The following is a 19,412-nucleotide window of genomic DNA, read 5'->3' on the forward strand; positions in this document are numbered from 1 at the left end:
GCAAACCTGTCCCCACAACCGAATGCCACTATACTCGTGTTTATGACTGAAGATACATGTATCAATATGTGAACATACCACGTACATCAGCGGAACTTGAAAACCATACTTGCTCGTGTCAAAAGTGTATCACATTATTTGATCTTCCAACAAAGGCTGAGGGAAATGCCATACTAGATTATCAAAATCTCTTTGTTCACACATATTCCAAGCACCGGCCCACAACGCCTATCTGTGTTGAATAAGTCGTTTCAAAATTCATCATGAGCCCACCACAATCATCTAGGTAACATGGCAATAAAGATTCGAACCGGAACAGTACAGCACATTACGACAACCTGCACTCCACACCCCTCATCTCCCAAGTCGTGGTTCTCGCCATCATCCGATCATCGGCTAGTCACCCGCAACATAGGCCCGTTGCTCCCTTCGCGTTTCAAACTTTGGGAGTTGTACCTATGCAGATAATCATGGTCTGCCAGTCTACGAGGCCGGTATCGCAAAGTTAGGGCGGAGATAAAGGCGAAGAACATGCTGATAGTTCCCATTGCGAGATAAGATCTTCCCAAAAAGCTGTTGCGCCGGCCGATGCCAGAAGTTGTAGAAATGATGATAGACTTTGTGCCACGATTTTCACGAACAGGGTAGTCTGCATTTGAAACATTATTATGTCGGGTCATTGGTATCGGGGGATGGTGTGTCAAACGTACGGGAAATGACATCAAGGCGATAGATGCCTCTCTCCATCACTTCGTCTTTGTTGCGCATAGCCATCTTGCTGAACGATGAGGCAGCGGATGTTCGCATCCACACCATGAAAGACTCATCTTCTGCTGGATTAAACATGTTGCCTGAATGATATCCGTTGGGATACCTCTCTGCCCAACCTGGAGGAGGCACAATGACGCTGTCATTGGACTGGGCGGTGACTGGTACTTGGTATTTGCTCGGTTGATACAGTCCCTTTTCAACACTCTTGGCGATACCGACCGATGTCATGTTGTATGAAACGGTCCGGTTTGTACCACTCGGTATGCGCAGCGGGTTCGCGAAAGTGTCGTTGAAGTATGAGTTGGCTATCATGCCGCAAGGGTAAACAATTTTCTCCTCTGCACTACCAGCAACATTTCTTGATGCCACCGGAGCGCAATCTGAGCTCTTGATGCTATTCAATGACACCGCCTCGCCCTTCAGTTGGTCTTTATGACGAGAGTTGACATAGAGACGGTGGTTTTGATGAAAATTCGTAAGCCGGTAGTAGTACAGAACTGGGGGCTGCAAGTCTTCAGGTAGGAAGAATTCTATTGTGCAAAGAGTGTAGTTCTTGGTAACTCCGTCGAAGGTCACGGACTGATTCGACCTTTTCCACTGGTCCACAGGCTGGCCTGCTGACGAAGCCTTGAAGCGTTTCCGGACGTTGTCTGGTGGCATAACTTCAAGCCCGTTGAAGGATTCGATCTCGTCGCACTTTGTGTAGTCTATCTGCATCTCTCGAATCTTCACGTCTGTCAGTGAAGTTTTTTGACAAGAGTGAAACAAGGTACTCCAGCTTACGTTGTCATTTTGAACTAGCCAGAATATCCCCATTGATAAGCAGACGACGCCAAGTGCAAGGAAGATCTTGATTGATGACTTTGGTGTCAAAAGTGGCCTAGGAGTAAGTGTCAGAAGCTTGAACGGTGGCATGAATTTGGGATCCCGCACTTCCAAGCTTTTAGGCGTTGTTGATTAAATGGTGTCGCCTTTGGCTTTCGCGGTTTCTCCAACTGAGTCAAATCTCCAGACTTGAACCAACCCATCTTATTCGCTCTTGGTCGGATGTTGTCAGCTGCGTTCAGCGTTATCCTTTTCCAGAAATCGAGAATGGTGGGCTTTGTGTCTCTGACAATAAGAGATGGCCACTGTGGTGAAATGAGGTGTAAAAACTGGTTAAGCTTGAACGTCGGATTTTGAACCCAAGGGTTCGCCTGGCAGGTGTTGACTGTTGATAACGTCGTTGCCAAAGCGACTTGAGAGAGGTTCGGTGGCCATTCTGATTACGGAGTTTTTGAAGATCGTCATTTGCAGCGCTAAAACGAGGTTGCACTGTCCAGTCCGATGGCCGTTACCGATTTAGCTCAACCATCGCCGGCACTCTGAAACCTTAAGAATGAGCCACTGTCAAGAAGTGAAACATATATTGACGTACTGAGTCAGTATTAGGCTAGTTGTACTACCCATAGACATGTAAGTCTCTGTCTCCTTGTCGGTCATCTCGAAAAGTCGGCTGGCGATCTGATGCACATGAGATGTGGTTGGCTGAAGGGCGTCGAAACCTACGACTCGCTGGCGTGGGGCCATCTCGTACTCGGAAGTTTCCTATTGGGGCTATGCTCTAAGATAGCGGATCGTTACATCTGTAGCAGCTTGTCTAGGGTCATATTCCTGTGATACAAGGTGCTTTTTGTAGTCTTGGCTCGTTATCGTTTTCTCTTTCGACATCTCTTGGGCCGCTGGAAGGGCCGTGCTCCCGGCCGCTACGGGTGGGTGTTTATCACCAACGAGGCGGGTGTGGGTGTTGAAATGGCTTAGATCCCTTGGCAAATGTTGATCTTTGCTCATCTACTTGCGGGTGGTGACTTCTAGGCCAACAGTCAATTCCAAATATACTGACAGCCATTCATCTTGAGGTTGATGCGAAGGATCGTGGACATATGAAGAGGCCATCCTGACGTGAACATCAATGACACAAGACCGCAACAACTCTCTCGATATACTCAGCAAATTTAGTAAAGGCATTCAACGACACACAACCTATCCGGTGGTAGGTTTTGTCATACTTTCTGAGAGGTCTACGCCAGGCTAACCTTGCACCAAACAGACATACGTCTGCGAGATTTCAGATCAGTCTTTCACAGATAACAAGTCTCCACTGTACCCAGCATGGGGTTTGGAGGCTTCAAGTCTTTGCTGTCGAGATCCCGTGTGCCATCACCTTCCACCGGTCGTCGAATCCCGATCCGACTGGAACAGAAGTCTACATTACACGACGAACGTCGTGGCAAGCCGTACATCTCAAACAGCATCAAGACCTCTAAATACAATGTCTTCGACTTCCTGCCCCGGCAACTCCTTTACCAGTTTTCGCGACTCGCCAATGCCTACATGCTCATCATCTCCATCTTGCAAATGATCCCTGGTTTCAGCACCACTGGCAAATTTACAACACTTATCCCTCTTGTTATCTTCTTGGGACTCATTATATCGAAGGAAGGGTACTACGATTGGAAGCGACATCGCCAAGATGTGGCAGAGAACAACCGACAGTCCATGGCTCTTCGGAGTGCCGCATCAGGAGCGAAAGGATCCCTGGCTGCCGGGCCTGAGTACTACGAAGGATCAAATTCAACGGGGCATCAGTGGATGACCGTCAATTGGAAAGATCTCAAAGTCGGAGATATTGTGTCACTTTCAAGAGATGAAGATGTGCCGGCAGATATGGTTTTGTTGCATGCTGATGGGCAAGAAGGGGTGGCCTATGTCGACACGATGGCTTTGGACGGCGAGACCAGTCTCAAATCCAAGCAAAGGCCGGCAAAGCTTCCTAATTGTGGCACGATCGAACAAATCGCCTCTTCCAATGCTGAGTTACTTGCCGAAGACCCCAACGCGGATCTTTATCGCTTCGACAGCAAGCTCACAGTGAATGGCTTCACGGTGCCACTCACTATCAACGAGGTTATCTATCGAGGGAGCACAATTCGCAACACGACGAAAGTCATCGGGGTTATCATCAACACGGGAGAGGATTGCAAGATCAGGTTGAACTCGAACAAGGAGACAAAACCTAAGCAGCCGGCGTTGGAGAGGATCACCAACTTCATTGTCGTGTTCTTAATGTTCTACGTCCTAATAAGCTCTGCTGCGACGTCAATGGGTTATCTTGCTTGGAAAGGTTCTGAGGAGGACCACGCTTGGTACTTGTCCGGCGCCTCCGTTCCTTTCGCGGACATCTTTGTCGGCTTCATCATCATGTTCAACAACGTCATTCCGCTGTCTCTCTATGTCGGACTTGAGGCCACAAAGCTAGGCCAAATGACTCTCATCAGCGACGACTTAGAGATGTACCACGACGCGACAGATACCCCTGCAGGAGTCAATACAACTAACAACCTTGACGATCTTGGCCAGATCAGTTATGTCTTTAGTGACAAGACTGGAACCCTGACGGAGAACATCATGAAGCTTCGGAGGCTCAGCATCGCTGGAACTAGCTGGCTTCATCAGATGGATTTACCAGAGCGCTCGACAGCGAGTGCGGACTCGACTTCGAATTTGACAACCGAGCACATGCTTGAGTACATCCGATCGAAGCCCAACTCTTTCTTCGCTTCTAGAGCTATGAAGTACATCTTGGCTATGTCACTTTGCCATACCTGTCTTCCGGAGAGAACTGATGACGGGGAGATTGACTTTCAAGCTTCTTCTCCTGACGAGTTGGCATTAGTCAGGGGTGCGCAGGAGCTCGGTTTCCTCGTCATTCAGCGGTCATCACAGTCTATCACGGTGCAGATACCTCATGCCGACGGCAACAGCTCTTGCACTGTTTTTGAGATCTTGGATGTGATTGAATTCAGCAGCAAGCGCAAGCGGATGACTATAGTTCTTCGTTGTCCGGATGGGAGATTGTGGCTTATCTGCAAGGGGGCCGACTCCATCGTCTTACCCCGGCTACGCATGGCTCCTGCAGACATGAAGAGCACCCGCAACAGCAACACTGAACCTCTGAAGGGCTTAACCTCAATGCCATCACGCTGGAGTTCACGAATGTCGAGACTTCCTGCTGAGACAGTTACCGAGATAAGAGAGAACGACGACCGCTCAGTTTATAGTCAAACGTCAGGAGATTTCGACGAGTTCGGGATTCGGCTCCAGCCACAACGGCCGCAGAATAACTTGGCACGCGATAGACAAAACGACCAGTCTCGGTTCGGATTTCTGGAGGGATCCTGGATTGCGGATGAGACTCGGACCCTTCGCGAGTGTTTTGCTCACATTGACGACTACGCAACCGAGGGACTGCGCACTTTGGTCTACGCGGACAAGTTCCTCGACCCCGAAGAGTACAACAACTGGAAACACCTCCACCACGAAGCCGAGACTAGCCTTGTGAACCGTCAAGAGCGCATCGAGGAGGTGAGCGAGCTACTGGAGCAGTCTCTTGATCTCGTGGGAGCTTCTGCAGTGGAGGACAAGCTGCAGACTGGGGTACCGGAAACGATTGAGAAGCTACGGCAGGCTAGGATTAAGATTTGGATGCTTACTGGCGACAAGCGAGAGACGGCCATCAACATCGCTCATTCGACACGGATCGTTGGTCCCGATACTTCTCTTTTCGTACTAGACATCGAGAAAGGTGATCTTGAGTTGCAACTTACCGGCATTGCGGACGTGGTCCAATATGGTCTCCCACAGGTGTATTCTGACCCGACTCGCTCGCACACGGCAATAGTGATCGACGGCGAGACTTTGACTGCAATCGAAGACCCATCCGCGATTCGACTCCGTCAATTGTTTGTCACAATGATGACCAAGGTCGACTCTGTTATTTGCTGTCGTGCATCGCCTGCCCAAAAAGCCCTGCTCGTAACTGAAATCGGCAAAGGCCCGCAGAAGAAGTCGCGATGGTATAGTTGGCTTAGTCCAACCTCCAATAAGCCCCTGACTCTTGCTATCGGCGACGGTGCCAACGACCTGGCCATGATCTCTGCTGCCAATGTCGGTGTTGGCATCTCTGGCAGAGAGGGTCAACAGGCCGCTCGAGTCGCGGACTTCAGCATCTCTCAGTTTCGGTATCTGTCTCGGCTGGTACTTGTTCATGGCCGTTGGAACTACTACCGCACGACACGTTTCATCTTGGCCACGTTCTGGAAGGAGACCTTTTTCTACCTCCCGCAGGCACTCTTTCAAGAGCAGACTGGGGCCACGGGCACGAGTTTGTACGAACCAGGAAGTCTGACTTTTGTGAGTTTCTTCACTGCGGCTTGCATCCTCGTTATTGGAACTTGGGAACAAGATCTCCACTCGCGCACTCTGACTGTGGTCCCGGAGCTGTTCAAGTATGGACAAAATGCTGAGGGTCTGAATATGTCGGTGTACTTTAGCTGGTTCAGTAACGCAATGATTTCTGGACTCATTGTCTATGCTGGCGCCTGGGCGGGTTACACGGACTCTGAAATGATTGAAGATGACGGGCTGTATGCGCAAGGATTGCTGACATTTGTGCTATGTGGGGTTTGGGTCAACATTAAGTTACTGTGAGTACATCCAAGCTTAGATTCCATGATAAACTTGCTGACTTGAAACAGGGTCATTGAGCTACATTACAAAACCAGAGTTGCCCTCTGGTCCATCGTCGGCAGTATCGCGGTACTGTGGGCCTATTTGCTCGTAGCGGGTGCCATCTCTTCACCAAGCGCGGGCCCGTATTCTGTTCGCGGGGGGCTGATATCAGAATTTGGCAGGGATCCAGCATGGTGGTCTACGCTCATTATGGTGCTGTGTGCACTGCTTCTGATGGAGATGGCTACGAAGGCACTGAGGCAGAGCCACGTCTTGCGAGCTTGGCTGTCGAGGTGTTGGTCTTCGAGTGAAAGAGTGGATGGCAAGGGAGGTGGTGTGCGGGAGGGCTTCAACGACTGGGAGCCTCGTCTTTGGCAGGAAATGGAGAGAGATGCGAATGTGAAGAGAGTTTTGCATGGTCTCAGCAGATGATGACAAGGGTGGAATTGTGGGTAGTAGCTACCATCTTTTGAGAACAACCAGCACCAAGTAGACTTGAATTAAAGTGATAAGTATGTGCGAAGTTGAAAATTACCAATTCTCTACTGACCTAGCGAGTGAAAAGATTAATTCCGTTTACTTTTGAGGATCTTCTCGTCAGATGGCGCCCCGTCCTCATTGTCCCAGCCCGTAGCATCGGCCTGTCTTACATCCAAGCAAACATTGACGCCAGCAGCGTAATGAACATTACCACAGAACCCGCAGTCACGACAGAGGCAGCGCTTCGTCCGTTTCCATTATTATTGTTGTTACCGCCGTTGTTTCCACCATTGTTTCCCCCGTTGTTCCCGCCGCCATGGCCGCCACTGCCTCCATTATCCTGAGCCATGTTCAGCATGAAGTAGGTTCCACCAATGGGGCGTCCGAGACCAGCTTGCTTGCGGAACTGAGAGATCTAAAGACGGTCAGCTTGACATCAAAGGAACCTGAACTTGCAGAATTGAACTGACATTGAAGTTCTTCCGATTCATCTTATCGACACCCATGGCGTCGAAGCCCATCTTGTTCAATTTCTCTGGTTGAACGTAGAGCAGGTACACGTATCGATGCATGCCACTGCCAGCTTTGGGCTCCGGTGCCATATAATCATTAAATGCGGGGGTTGAGTTCTTCATGATCATCGCTGACGAAAGGACTTCAGATTTAGTCTGCTCAAGCGTGAAGTTGCCAGCGAGGTAGTGCCTCATGTTTCGCTCTGTAGGGCTTTCGCGTGTTGGAGAGTCGGGCCCAATCTGGTCCACGGTATTAGTCCTGTTCAAGCTGCCCAGCCCACGGCGGGACACACGTACCATGTAAAGAACGAATCTGGAATTCCGAGTTACGTTTCTAGCTTTCATGATATTCTCGACGCTGAACTCGAATGGAAACTTAGTTTCCTTCATCTTGAGTTTCGTTCCGGGCATCAACAATGCCTTATCGCCATCACTAGCTTTGTAACCGGCGTAGAAAGACACCATCGGATCGAACGACCCCATTACATCGGGAACAATACCGGCTTCCATGAAAGCCTGGCGGAATTCTGTTGTGGACATGCTCCTCGGTGGCATGTCATTGTGAGCAAGTGCCACAGTGGCGAGTAAGGCCGTGATGCTGATGATAGACTTCATGATGATTGAAAAATGGACTGTGATGGTTTTGCCCGTAAGAAGAAAAGAGAAGAGAATGGCAATCAGCAAGACTGGCGTCCAGCACCTGTGGGATTTTGGAGTTGAACTAGATGAGAGAATGAAAACGAATTGGCCGCTCTGGCAACTCTCGGCGAGTAGGTTAGAGCTAAAGGAAATGGATGATCTTTATTCTTTGGCTAATTTACTCTCTCCATTCTCCGACATCCTGGCATCACGGAACCACGGGCCAAACAGCAACCCATCATACCCTGGATTCATGAATCTTCAATTGCGTGGGAAATACAAACATGCTCTCAGATGAGACAGAAAAGGTGAGGCTGTTTGGCTCATTGAGCTTCCCGATGGAGCTTTTCTCTGCCGGACGTGCGCGGGGTTCCTTTTGACTTTCCCGCACAAAGTTTCAGGACCTTGGCTGCTCCTTGCTCACGATTGGACAGTTGTTTAGACGGAAAGGAACGAAGCTTTTGGCGAAGCTTAGATTGTTGTCTGTATGACCCTAGCAAGATCTTCACCTTATCGTGTGCCGAGTCACATCCCTCGGAGAAATGTCACTGACCGACCGTCGATCCCACTAGACGATTAAAAGATTGCTTGGCGAACTATGCTAGGCAATTCTGGCACGTTCGACGCTGGCTTTGGAAGGAAACGGAATGTCGACCCTTGAGTCAAGGGTCTGTTGGGAACAGACAGTAGCCGTGTCACTACAGTGCCTCTACGCGAGCACAGGACGAACCTCATTGAGACCCTTGCCCCCCCCAGTGTTTGCGCGTGACTACGTGTTGAGTGATGTTGTTCGATATTTGAAAGTGACAATCAAACATATCAGAAAAGGGGAAGAAATTCACCCTGATCTAAACACATGCACTGAGCTCGGAATCGCGATGGGAAGCTGTGGTCGACACCGGGTCCGACTTGCATCCCCGTCAGCCTGCTTCAGAAGTTTGACCGGGTTGAGCTCTCAGCCCATGATTTAGAAGTGCAAAAGCCAAATTGTAAGCCTGGTTTCCATATGATCGCATTCACGGCTCGGTGAGCGCCGAATTAGTATCAAAGCTAGCGCGCGCGCGGGAGTGTAAATGGAGCGATCATTGATTCGGGATGATGCTGGCTTCAATCGTCCTCACCCCTCAGTGGGGGAGAGGAGCGTAATAAGCAAAGAAAGACAAATCCACGTGCTTTTGTTGCAGTGACATCCCTTATGTTCGTGAAGCAGTTCAATCATGGGGCAGTATTCCCAGAGAGGAAAACGAGAAACGAAAGCCGAGGTGGCTGCTTCCGGGTGGAAACAATATATCCGACGTATTGGATGCCAAGACTAGCAAGGTTCCGTTTCAGGGCGCCAAGAAACTTTGCGCCAATTCGAGGAGTTCTGATTTCCAGTCCGTAGACAAAGTCGCAGGTCTACCCGACTCGCAACCGAGCCATTGTGACGAAACGGTAAGAACAGCCGGATGTCCGAGTATGGTAGGTCATGAGACGGCTAGCCTCCGAAAAGACTGGCTATAGGCGTAACTTGTAGGTTGTATGATAGGCAAAGCGACGCCTTCGTGTTATTGGAAGGGAGAAAAGACTGGTGCAAACCATCGATAATATGAGCAGAAACCGGATTGTTTTGAAGACTTGTCGTCTCAGTTCGGTACGGGTAATACTGGCGAAGAAATATGCTCGGTGCCGAGATTTGAACTGCACAAGATTGTCACGAGCCCAAAGCCATCAGGCACTTACAATATGCCAGCATTGACTGACATGGTTTCTTGACGTTACAGGCGTTCCCGAAGCTGGGAAGCAGTACCGGACATGGCAGTTCGGCAGCAGGTTCCGGAAGAGTCTCTCGCGCCTATCTCGTCCCGACTTCCGCGGTAAGGTAACCTTACTATTTGATCTAGACTCAACATAGTCTTCTTATCAAAACTCACATATCGCAATGCTGGTAAGTTGTCGAGCAGCTTTGCCTTTCCGTTCTGTGCTGTCATTCATTGGTTACGACACCTAAGGTAAGCAGACGTTGTGTATAGAGAGTAGATTGAAGGCCTAGAACGTAGGCATCGTAGCTGTTCCTGATATGCTCTCGAGCACTTCGTCTAATGAGAAAATGATGCAATGTCCGCCCAAATGAATCCGACGTGAAGCTCCTTTATTAGTAAGCGACATCCAAAACGTATGCCGACATAACATGAGTTACCTCCTCAGCAGCCCTGTTCCGTAGCCGGATAATATGAGAACTTGATGCCAATAAGCAATTACGGGCTGCCCTCAGCACGAAGATAATGAGCCCACAGTAAGCTCATCTCGCAATAATGAAAATAGCTCTGAAGTACATTTTCAACGTGCACCCGCAAGCTTGGATCATTATCACTGCCTTCCACCTACGTCAATCAGACCCCTGCTAGTTGACTGATCCCTGGCATCTTATGGACCCAAACGTCCATCTTACCTTCGACTCCATCCACGAGCCATCGAGCTAGTGCGCCCCGCCTAAGAGTTGATGTCCAACCTTTTTCTCCTATCCACCCAGTGAACAGTCCGAGATCCCGGTCCTGTCTCCAGCTAGTCTCATCAGACTCTCCAGGTATCTGTGCTATGCGGAAGATAGTCCAGTCAAGATCGTGACCTTCTTTGCCAAATAAGTGAGCAAGATTATGCATATTGCGGTAAACAGCTCCATTCAAAAGTGGCATGACAATCGTGACCATGGTCTGGAAGAATGTCCAGTGGTCTTCGGGCTGCTTGATAGAGATTGTACCCATGGCTAAAATTCGTCTGACGCTGTATTTTTTCATCGCTGGAAAAACATAATTGCGGTAAATATCGGCGTAAAGAGAAGGATCGATGTGCTTGTCGTTGATGTTCGGCCCAAGGAGGGATACAACTATAGACGAGCGGGCCATTGCTGAGTCTAGGGCTTTCGTGTCACTCATTTCCCCTTCGATTACCTAACAAAGAACAGAAGTTAGTTTGAATGTAGTCATACTCGGCATAATAGTGAATATAGGCTCAAATTCACAACGAACCTCGATTAGAGAGCTAGAGACTAAGTTACCCGGAAGTTTTGAGGGGGTTCTTGCCAGGAGGATAGTTGCATGGTTGCGATGAACAAGCTCTCGCAGTAGGCAAATACCTGCCGGGCCGGTTCCACCAAGAACTAGGACTTTCTTGCCTGACATCGATCGAAGACTTTCGGGTTGACGCAAAGAAGCAATGTTGAGTCTTCAATGAGCAGTTCTTTTTCAATTGCTTTTATACGGGATTCCAGCTGCCATAGACTAATTAGATGTTGCAACTATCACGACTTCAAAGTCCGTCGTCTATTGTCGAAAGTCCGCCGCGTCTAAACGTTCCCGCGCGGGAACAGGTTGGGGCGGGAACAGTGCGCTAGCAGCTTAGCGGACCCGCTATGGGCATAGTGCCCTCCGCGGATCACAGCGAACATCACCTCAAAGATGTCCGAGTCTGAGGTGAACCGCGCGGAAACATCTGGATATCGCATGGCTGTTGGGTACACCAAGCCATATCTTCTGGTTCCCGACCGAATCCTAGAGACGACGGAAACTAGCAGGACTTACGACGAGACGAAGCATGCCACGGGAGACGTCAAGCTGTTGGACGTGCCGCATACGCCACAAAAAATGCGACGAATCATTGCCCGTCTGCAACGTCTGCGCAGGACTCGAGATCACCTGCTTCTCCGGCCAAGAGGCCCCGGACTGGATGGATGGCGGACCAAGACAGCAGGCTATGACTGATAAGTTGAAGGCTGAGGTTACAAAAAGCGCCAAGTTGAGGAGGGCTCGAAGGGTTGTACAGCGCATCGTCGGAGATGCCCACGCCAATGACCTTTTGCCGCCGCCATCAACAACTTTGGGGTCTCCAGGGGTTGTTGCGAGATATCCTCTCAGACAAAACCCTCCATCAACTGTTCCGCAGCCCAGCATATCTCACGACAGAGGCTTGCAATCACAGTCGCTTTCTTATTCCAACGATGGAACACCCAACCCCGGACCTCAATCATCAGTTACTTCTAGCCCGGAGAAGTCCACACCACAACTTCCGACTGAGTTGGAGCAATGTTACATCTCAGCGTATCTAGACTACATTGTTCCGGCATTGTTCCCCTTCTACTATCCATCCATACTTGAAGGCGGTCGAAGTTGGATGCTCGTTCTTACCCTGGCCAACAAGTCACTATCCCATGCTGCAACCAGCCTTGCTTCGCATTTCTTTGCCCTCGTACCGGTGCAACGCCGCCACTCAAAGAGACCCAAGTGCGTGTCTGAGGTCGAAGCTGAACTGCAAAAGCAGACGCACATAGCGATGCAGAAGGCACAACAAGACGTCAAGGAAGTCATCCGTCGCGGCGTACACGAGGACTTGATCACCAGCGTCCGACTCTATGACAGTATCGTGCATCTGCTATACTTGGAAGCAGCCTTTGGCACGTCAGATAATTGGACTATGCACTTGGATGCGGGTATTTCCCTGTTGGAGCAAATACTCCACGAGGTCGATGACGAAGAGTTCCAAGGCTGTAAATGGACCGCTACATGCCGGAAAGTCGGCATACTCGCGTATCCTCAATTGAAAAACCCTCCAGAGTTTCCTGCCTGGACACTCGATCAGAGCGCCTTTCGCTTCTTCACGGCTCTTCTTGTAGTCTACGACATTATGGCGAGCACTTCACTTGGACAGGCACCACGATTACAAGCAAACTACCAAGAGTTGCTCGTTACTGATGACAAGTCTGAAGAGGTCCCAAACCGAAACTGCAGTCTTCTCTTAGAGCGCTTCATCGGCTGCCAGAACTGGGTCATGATATTGATTGCGGAGGTGGCGTTGCTAGCCCGTTGGAAAAAGGAAATGCGCAAGCAGGAGTCATTCTCAAATCTCGAGCTGTTTAGAAGGGGCGGGGTTCTCGAGATCAAGTTTCGAGAAGGCCTTAGTTCGTTGAGCGCGCGAGAGTCGGAGGTGCGGGATCAGAGACCACCTTGGCTAGCTGACTACCGATCTGCAAAAGAGGAGTCTGAGGCCATCACCCTAGTCACTCAGATTTGGGCCCATGCTGGCCTTATTTACCTTCACATAGTTCTCTCAGGCTGGCAATCAGTCAGCATGGAGATCGGGGAATCAGTGACAGAGAACCTTGCGTTGATGATGAAGTTGGGCAATGCTCGCTGGTTACACACGCTCGCATGGCCTATCTGTGTAACTGCCTGTTTGGCCAAGGAGGAGCAAGAAGGCTTGGTTGGTGAAGTCCTTGATCTAATGGGAGATCTGGCAAACTTTGGTCCTCCGAGATTGGCTAGAAAGGTCTTTGAAGCTGTTTGGCTGAAGAGAGACACTGCCGTGATTGAGTCTTGGGATCTTGAGGCCTGTCTGAATGTTCTAGGTCGCCGAGTCCTTCTAGGCTAATCATGAATCAGGCTGTGCGTGGTATGGAGGCCAGGCGAGGTGTTCATGAGATGACATGTAGTAGATACTAGTATGGCGCGAGAACACTCAAAAATTTCGGAAGGCTCCTAACGGATTACCCACGACATCCATCTGACGCCTTGTCGTATGAGCCATCGATATTGGTGGGTGTGGAATTGACTTATTTTCATCTTCGTTAAACCCTTGAATGTGGAGATAATTATGAAGATGTTATACAGAATACAGTCTCCGGACATTACGTCGAGGTCGTAGTTCCGTTTCCAGATGTCTCATACTTCAACACGAATGGCACTGTCTTGACGACATCCCAGTCTCCCTCATTCGTCCTATCCCCAAAGATCCGCAGCGCCCTAACCTTCATGGCGTAAACACCAGGCTCAAGAACAGTATTATCAGCCAGCAGCCCATTGAAGAAAGCGCGTGTTTCGGTGCGAGGGGCGTATGGGAGAGGCCAGCCAGCCAAGCTTCCTAGGTTTTCCTCCTTGCCTCCGCTGACGCGCAAGACTTCGACCTGGATAGAGGCGGTGCCAACTGTTGGCGAGATAATGACATTGGGGATCGCAGATTGGTCCCCGCGGTCGGTCAGAGGTGGGTTGGCTGGGTCAGGGCGCTTGACCGTGTAGGTCGTGTTGGCCGGAGCTTGGCTATAATAGTTGGCGAGATATGCTTGCGCCGGTGTGATGACGGGAACACCATGCATACTACCGACGACTCCGAGGTAGGGCAGACTCAGGGAAGGGGCATCGGTGGTACTGGTGAGGGCGATGTAGCCGCTGTAGACTGGTAGACGCGTAGCATTTACGTTAGATGGGGGAATGCAGGTGACGGTGAGTTCTGCGGATCCTCCAGCGGGCACTGTGATCTTCCTGTCCAAGTTGTCAGTCTAAAGCATTTGAATAACCTTAAATACTGTGAGTGACTTACTCAGAACTGAACTGAAGCTCAGCCCACTCCTCGATGGTGGGGTTAGGGAATGAGGCAGCCCTCAAGCGATCCGTGGTCTCCACGAAGGTGTACATGGTGACGGCCTTGCGATGGCTGACTTCAAATACAACGTCGGCAGATCCATGGTTGTCGATGGTAAAGGTCTCGTTGCCCGTGAAGTAGTCGGTGTCGTTGAAGGAGATGCTGTCAACGCTGAGCTCAACGTTGCTACGAGCTGCGTCAAACGCCTGAATGATTCCAGCACCTTGTTGCGGGACAGGGGCAATGAGATCGGTATGCGCTGCAGTTCCATCATACCAGGCCAGAGGCTTTGAAGTAGACGACACGATGGATCTGAGACGCTTGGGGTCCTTCGTTCCGTGGGCTTCAGCGAGAAGAGCGTAGATAGCGGCGTTCAGAGGGCAAGCTGAGAATATGTCAGTCTACTTTGCGAAGCTACTTCACCCTCAAAGCCTAAGAAACGTTAAAGAATGTTACTCACACATGCTAGTGCCCGTCATAACACGGTAGCCACCAAGGGCAACGGGAAAGGTAGACAGGATGTTGGCTCCAGGAGCGGCGAATTGCGGGCTGGCTTCCAACTCCCAAGTTGGGCCCCAGCTTGAGAAAGACCCCATGTAAGATCCGCTGGAGTTGTTCTCAAGTTCCTCAAGACGAGTCCTGGTATTGTTTGCGCTAGGGATAGAGATAGTGACGGTGCGACCCTGCTGCAACAGAGAGAGCCACTGGTCAGACTGATAAGGGGGGATGGAAGCTACACCTTGGATCCCCTGAGAGTAGACATATTGTTCGTCCCGCATAGTCCTTGTAGGCAATATTAGACGTCGTGGAACATTGAAAACGATAAGGGGAGGACTCACGTGTTATCATTAGTGTAGAAAAGGATATAGCGTCCACCTTTGGCGACGATCTTGTTACCCTGGTCAATGGGGTAGCATCCCGTAGCGCGAGAATCGGGGAACAGAAGCAGGACGATCTTGTTGCTGAGGTCGGGAGTGTCATCAGGCAGTTCACTGCAGGCATTATTCTCGCCGGGGCTCCAGAGTTGAAGCGAGAGGTCTCCCACGAGCTCCGGAACACCAGGCAAGTAGGCAAAGTCAGATTTGGCACCCGATGTTGAGTTAGAGTCCACGGAGAAAGTGCCTTCGTTGAGTATAGTAGGGAACTTGGAGTTCGTCACGGCACCACTTCCCGCGACGCCGCGGCCAGTAGCCGGGGTTGAAGCGTAGAACAGGCCGCTGCCGCCATCGTTACCTTCGGAGATGACGACTGGAACACCGGCGTCGACGATGCGGGCAGCAAGGACACCCCAAGCATCCTCCGCCCAGCCAGAAGGACTATCAAAGAGATTAGCAAAGCATGAACCAAAGCATGAACCAAAGCATGAACGCTTCGCCTAAAGTAAATAAGGTGCACGAACTCTCCGTCAGAACAAGAGATGATATCAGCCCCCTCCTCAAAGGCGCGGCTGAACGCGGCAAGCAACACTTCGTTCGTCGATGTGGAGGCGCATCCCCACGCTCGGTATGCTGCCAGCTTGACGCCAGGAGCGGCACCCGTGAAGCCATACTCGTTGCCTTCGAGCTGAGCAGCAATGATACCAGCAACATGAGTACCGTGTCCGGCGCAGTTGTCCATTGGATCCGCATCGGGCTGAAGCGGTCTCACGTTGGGCAGAAAGTCGTCTCCCGTGAAATCCCAGCCGGCCTCCACCAGACACCCGGGGCCGAAGCATCCGCCAAGGGCAGGGTGGGTGTAGTCCACGCCACTATCGATGATGGCGATGCGAACTCCCTTGCCGGTGATACCCTGCTCACGCAGCTTGTCGACCTGAGTCATGACGTGAGGCGAGAAGGTGTCCTTCGTTGAGTTTCCGAATGCCGCTTCCTGACGCCTCGCGTTGGCCTTAGTGATCGCACCGCTGGGTGGTGCGCCGTGGTCCTCGGGCTTTGCAAGCTGGATCGTACGGACAGGCCAGAGACTTCTGATGCGCGGTGAAGATTCGATCTTGCGACGGAGGAGTGCGCTATCATGGTGGGCCTCGCCAACATTCTTGACCTGAAAAGAAACGCCTTTGAACAAACGGTTGCTCAGGTCCATGCGAGATTCGACGTCGAGGCCATCCGCCTTGAGAGAGTTGAAGAAGGTTTCGGGTGAATCATTATCGTCTGCGAATTCGACAATGTAGGCGCCAGGAATAAGCTCGCTCGGGTTGACGTTGTTGCTCTCGCTTGTTTCGGCTCTTGGGAGCTTTGCTGGCGGAGGCTTCGTATAGATGCGAGGATGGATCGGGTTGGCGACGGCAAGATTCGAACCCAGGAGGGCCGAGACTAGTGCGTGTGAGACCCTCATTTTGTCTGATTGATCACCCGCTCACTAAAAGTAGGCCGATGGATGAGAAGCTGAGAGAGAGCCGCATTCCGTCGCGCGAACATGTCGTCCATATAAGAAGATGGTGGCGTTGAACCCCAGAAACTGGTCACGGGCGGCCCGCGATCGCGTCCCCGCTTTCTCATGTTATTCATGGGGAGTTTGTTGCTTTGCGAGAAAAAATGACACGAGATTGGAGATGAAGAACGGCAAATACGAGATTCTGTCGTGATGTCAACCGCAGATCCCCGGCCGTACAGGGGTTCTGCTCCACAACGGGTAGCATTCGACTCAAGAGAGAGATGTCTTCACTGCGCCGTAAGTTGTGAAGAAAATACATCGTCATAACCGAGTTGTATGCCAGTGGGCGCTTGAGTTGGACCTCGTTGTCGACGTGTGTCGAATTGCTCAATGCGATGACAATGGCAACGAATCAGTATGGTCTCGAGTCCTCCGGACTGACAGTGAGCTTTCGGTGTGGGCCCTGAAGTAAATTGCGATGGAGGTTTCCAGCGAAAACCAAGGCTGTTGACCCATGCTACCCGTATCCATGCTGCTTAAATAGAGTAGTATCCGCCCTTGAGCGTTTACCGAGAACACGCTACACCTACTGAGGCAGGACGAGTGTTCGGGTTGAGGGCCAATTCCTGATCGCTTTTCGTTGCGGAAGTTCCATCCACCGCAGGCATCAAAAAACCAGGTGATCTGAGCCTAAAGGGGAGCTCTACTTCTTAGTAGAAGGGCACGAAGCCTCCAAGTCAATGAAAGGATGGGTCATGTTATTTATGGTGTCTAATGTGGTCTTAGTTTGTCAGAACATATCGATACCTGGGTTTACCGTCGACCATGTCCAAAACTGCCTGGTTGGCCTCGTTCATTGGGCGTGTCTCAACCCAGACCTTGACTCCCTTCGCGGCCACAAGGTCAAACATTTCTCGGATTTCCCCAGGACTTCCAATGACTGATCCAGTCAAATGCACTCGGGTTCTAATCAGGGCAAAAGCACTCAGTGGCACCGGCTCCTCGGGAGCACCAACTTGAACAAATGTGCCTCCGCGTGATAGAAGGCCAAGGTACTGGGCCAGAGGCATCTATCATTGTGTGAGCTTCTACCCAAGGACCAGATTGTTCACGGAGGGAGGGTCGTCCACGTACCTTAGGAGACGCGACCGTCGAAATGATCACGTCGAGGGTGCGGGCATTCTTCGTGGCCCAGTCCTCGTCCTCAGCCGTGGCGATGAAATCGGTTGCACCAAGCTGCGTAGCATCCTGCTTCTTATCAGACCTTCTCGAGATAGCCACCACCTTGTCTGCGCCGAGAGCCTTCGCGAACAAGACCGCGCAATGGCCGAGGCCACCGACGCCAATGACACCGACTCTCTTGCCGGGCCCGACGTTGTAGCGCTTCAAGGGTGAGAAAACTGTGACACCGCCACAGAGCATGGGAGCAGCTTGCTCGGGAGCAATTCCCTTGGGGATCTTGATCACGAAGTAACTCGGACAGCGATGATACAGCGCATATCCCCCCTGTGTCTGACTGCCGTTGCGATGCAAGCTGTTATAGGTATTGACGCGCTTGGTGCAGTAGTTCTCCTCTCCAACTTCGCACGCATCGCAGGGCCCGTCGCGCGAAAGGCACGAGTCGGATTGTGCGCCTACGCCGACGATGTCGCCAACTTTGATACCGCCTTCTGCCTGAGATCCGACACGGACGGCTACACCCACAATCTCATGGCCGACGACGGCAGGAAATCTGGTGGCACCCTAAACGTCACAGTCAGCACGCTAGCCAATTGAGACTCGGAGAACATGCAGAATAACGGACGCCGCATGAGTGTGCGACATACCCAGCCAGCACGCAGAGTGTGAATGTCGGAGCCGCAAATGCCCGAGTGAGTAATTTTGATATCAACGTCCGTTTCCTCCCAGACTTTCGGCTCGTACTCTCGCCAGACCATCTTGCCGTCCACCGAAGAGGGGTCATCCGCCACCCATCCCTCGAATTTGTAGTCGGTAGCCATCTTGAAAACAACGTGCGGCGATACTGTTCAGCGTCCAACGTGAAGAGATACAGTGAACAACACTAGGTCCCCGGGAAGCCTTTATATCTAAATCAGATTTCTTTCAAAGAAATGCCGGGCAAGATGTGTTTGTCAGTAGATAGATTAGCGGCAACGCCATCCGTTTTGCCGAGGTGTTTCGGGCGGAGAACATGACGAAATCCAAAAGTTTCCCAACTACCGGAGTATAAACGGAGTTAGTGGGAACTCGGAAGTGGCACTGATAGTGTGCGTGATGCCAAATAAACATTCTTTATCTGAAAATTAGCTTGTATCGGCCGCAATTCCGTCAAAGCCTGGTCCACTTTGCTCCCACCTCACTCACACGTCTGCGCCTCCGTCAGCAGACTGCAGATGGGGGCGCGTCTTCCGATAAGATAGAAATGCGGCAGAAGGGTCGCGGGACGCGGGGTCATCGGCGTGAACTCGGAGTGGGGTAATTTACCCCACTACATTCAAAGAGGCCACAATTCCCCGAGATTGACTTGGCTCAGTCTTTGACTCCGAACATCGCTTTGGAAGCTGAATACTGCTTTGAACGTCTGCCATATCCTGCGGTGTCAATATCGCGGTATTATAGTTTCGTGAAACTTCATTCTAACTTGATAATTCCTCGCCTTAAGAGTTACCGGCATCAATGCCTTGTTGTTTTTCCTCAAGG

The 19,412-nt window shown here is 51.0% G+C and overlaps 7 protein-coding genes across 7 annotated transcripts; 2 read left to right on the top strand and 5 right to left on the bottom strand.

Annotated features, from left to right (window-relative positions):
• Positions 1 to 666: 666 nt before the first annotated feature.
• On the bottom strand, positions 667 to 2,253 carry CCOS01_04890 (LEM3/CDC50 family protein; the record flags this gene model as incomplete). The annotated part of the gene is made up of 3 exons (XM_060453071.1): positions 667 to 1,497; positions 1,555 to 1,651; positions 2,189 to 2,253. 3 exons carry the CDS (start codon positions 2,251 to 2,253, stop codon positions 667 to 669), a joined length of 993 nt encoding a protein of 330 aa, XP_060317029.1.
• Positions 2,254 to 2,922: 669 nt separating this feature from the next.
• Positions 2,923 to 6,632, top strand: CCOS01_04891 (P-type ATPase; the record flags this gene model as incomplete). The annotated part of the gene is made up of 3 exons (XM_060453072.1): positions 2,923 to 6,296; positions 6,348 to 6,408; positions 6,504 to 6,632. 3 exons carry the CDS (start codon positions 2,923 to 2,925, stop codon positions 6,630 to 6,632), a joined length of 3,564 nt encoding a protein of 1,187 aa, XP_060317030.1.
• Positions 6,633 to 6,967: 335 nt separating this feature from the next.
• On the bottom strand, positions 6,968 to 7,928 carry CCOS01_04892 (uncharacterized protein; the record flags this gene model as incomplete). The annotated part of the gene is made up of 2 exons (XM_060453073.1): positions 6,968 to 7,216; positions 7,272 to 7,928. 2 exons carry the CDS (start codon positions 7,926 to 7,928, stop codon positions 6,968 to 6,970), a joined length of 906 nt encoding a protein of 301 aa, XP_060317031.1.
• Positions 7,929 to 10,324: 2,396 nt separating this feature from the next.
• CCOS01_04893 (uncharacterized protein) lies at positions 10,325 to 11,113 on the bottom strand (the record flags this gene model as incomplete). Its single annotated transcript, XM_060453074.1, has 3 exons — positions 10,325 to 10,672; positions 10,715 to 10,882; positions 10,961 to 11,113. 3 exons carry the CDS (start codon positions 11,111 to 11,113, stop codon positions 10,325 to 10,327), a joined length of 669 nt encoding a protein of 222 aa, XP_060317032.1.
• Positions 11,114 to 11,389: 276 nt separating this feature from the next.
• CCOS01_04894 (uncharacterized protein) lies at positions 11,390 to 13,355 on the top strand (the record flags this gene model as incomplete). Its single annotated transcript, XM_060453075.1, has 2 exons — positions 11,390 to 11,554; positions 11,622 to 13,355. 2 exons carry the CDS (start codon positions 11,390 to 11,392, stop codon positions 13,353 to 13,355), a joined length of 1,899 nt encoding a protein of 632 aa, XP_060317033.1.
• Positions 13,356 to 13,611: 256 nt separating this feature from the next.
• On the bottom strand, positions 13,612 to 16,673 carry CCOS01_04895 (subtilisin Carlsberg; the record flags this gene model as incomplete). The annotated part of the gene is made up of 5 exons (XM_060453076.1): positions 13,612 to 14,242; positions 14,301 to 14,727; positions 14,803 to 15,125; positions 15,182 to 15,658; positions 15,742 to 16,673. 5 exons carry the CDS (start codon positions 16,671 to 16,673, stop codon positions 13,612 to 13,614), a joined length of 2,790 nt encoding a protein of 929 aa, XP_060317034.1.
• An 821-nt stretch (positions 16,674 to 17,494) lies between these two features.
• On the bottom strand, positions 17,495 to 18,712 carry CCOS01_04896 (zinc-binding dehydrogenase; the record flags this gene model as incomplete). The annotated part of the gene is made up of 3 exons (XM_060453077.1): positions 17,495 to 17,782; positions 17,847 to 18,455; positions 18,539 to 18,712. 3 exons carry the CDS (start codon positions 18,710 to 18,712, stop codon positions 17,495 to 17,497), a joined length of 1,071 nt encoding a protein of 356 aa, XP_060317035.1.
• Between the last annotated feature and the right edge of the window lie 700 nt (positions 18,713 to 19,412).

Source organism: Colletotrichum costaricense (genome assembly GCF_030867565.1).
Source record: "Colletotrichum costaricense strain IMI 309622 chromosome Unknown Scaffold_4.1, whole genome shotgun sequence".
Classification (NCBI taxonomy): domain Eukaryota; kingdom Fungi; phylum Ascomycota; class Sordariomycetes; order Glomerellales; family Glomerellaceae; genus Colletotrichum; species Colletotrichum costaricense.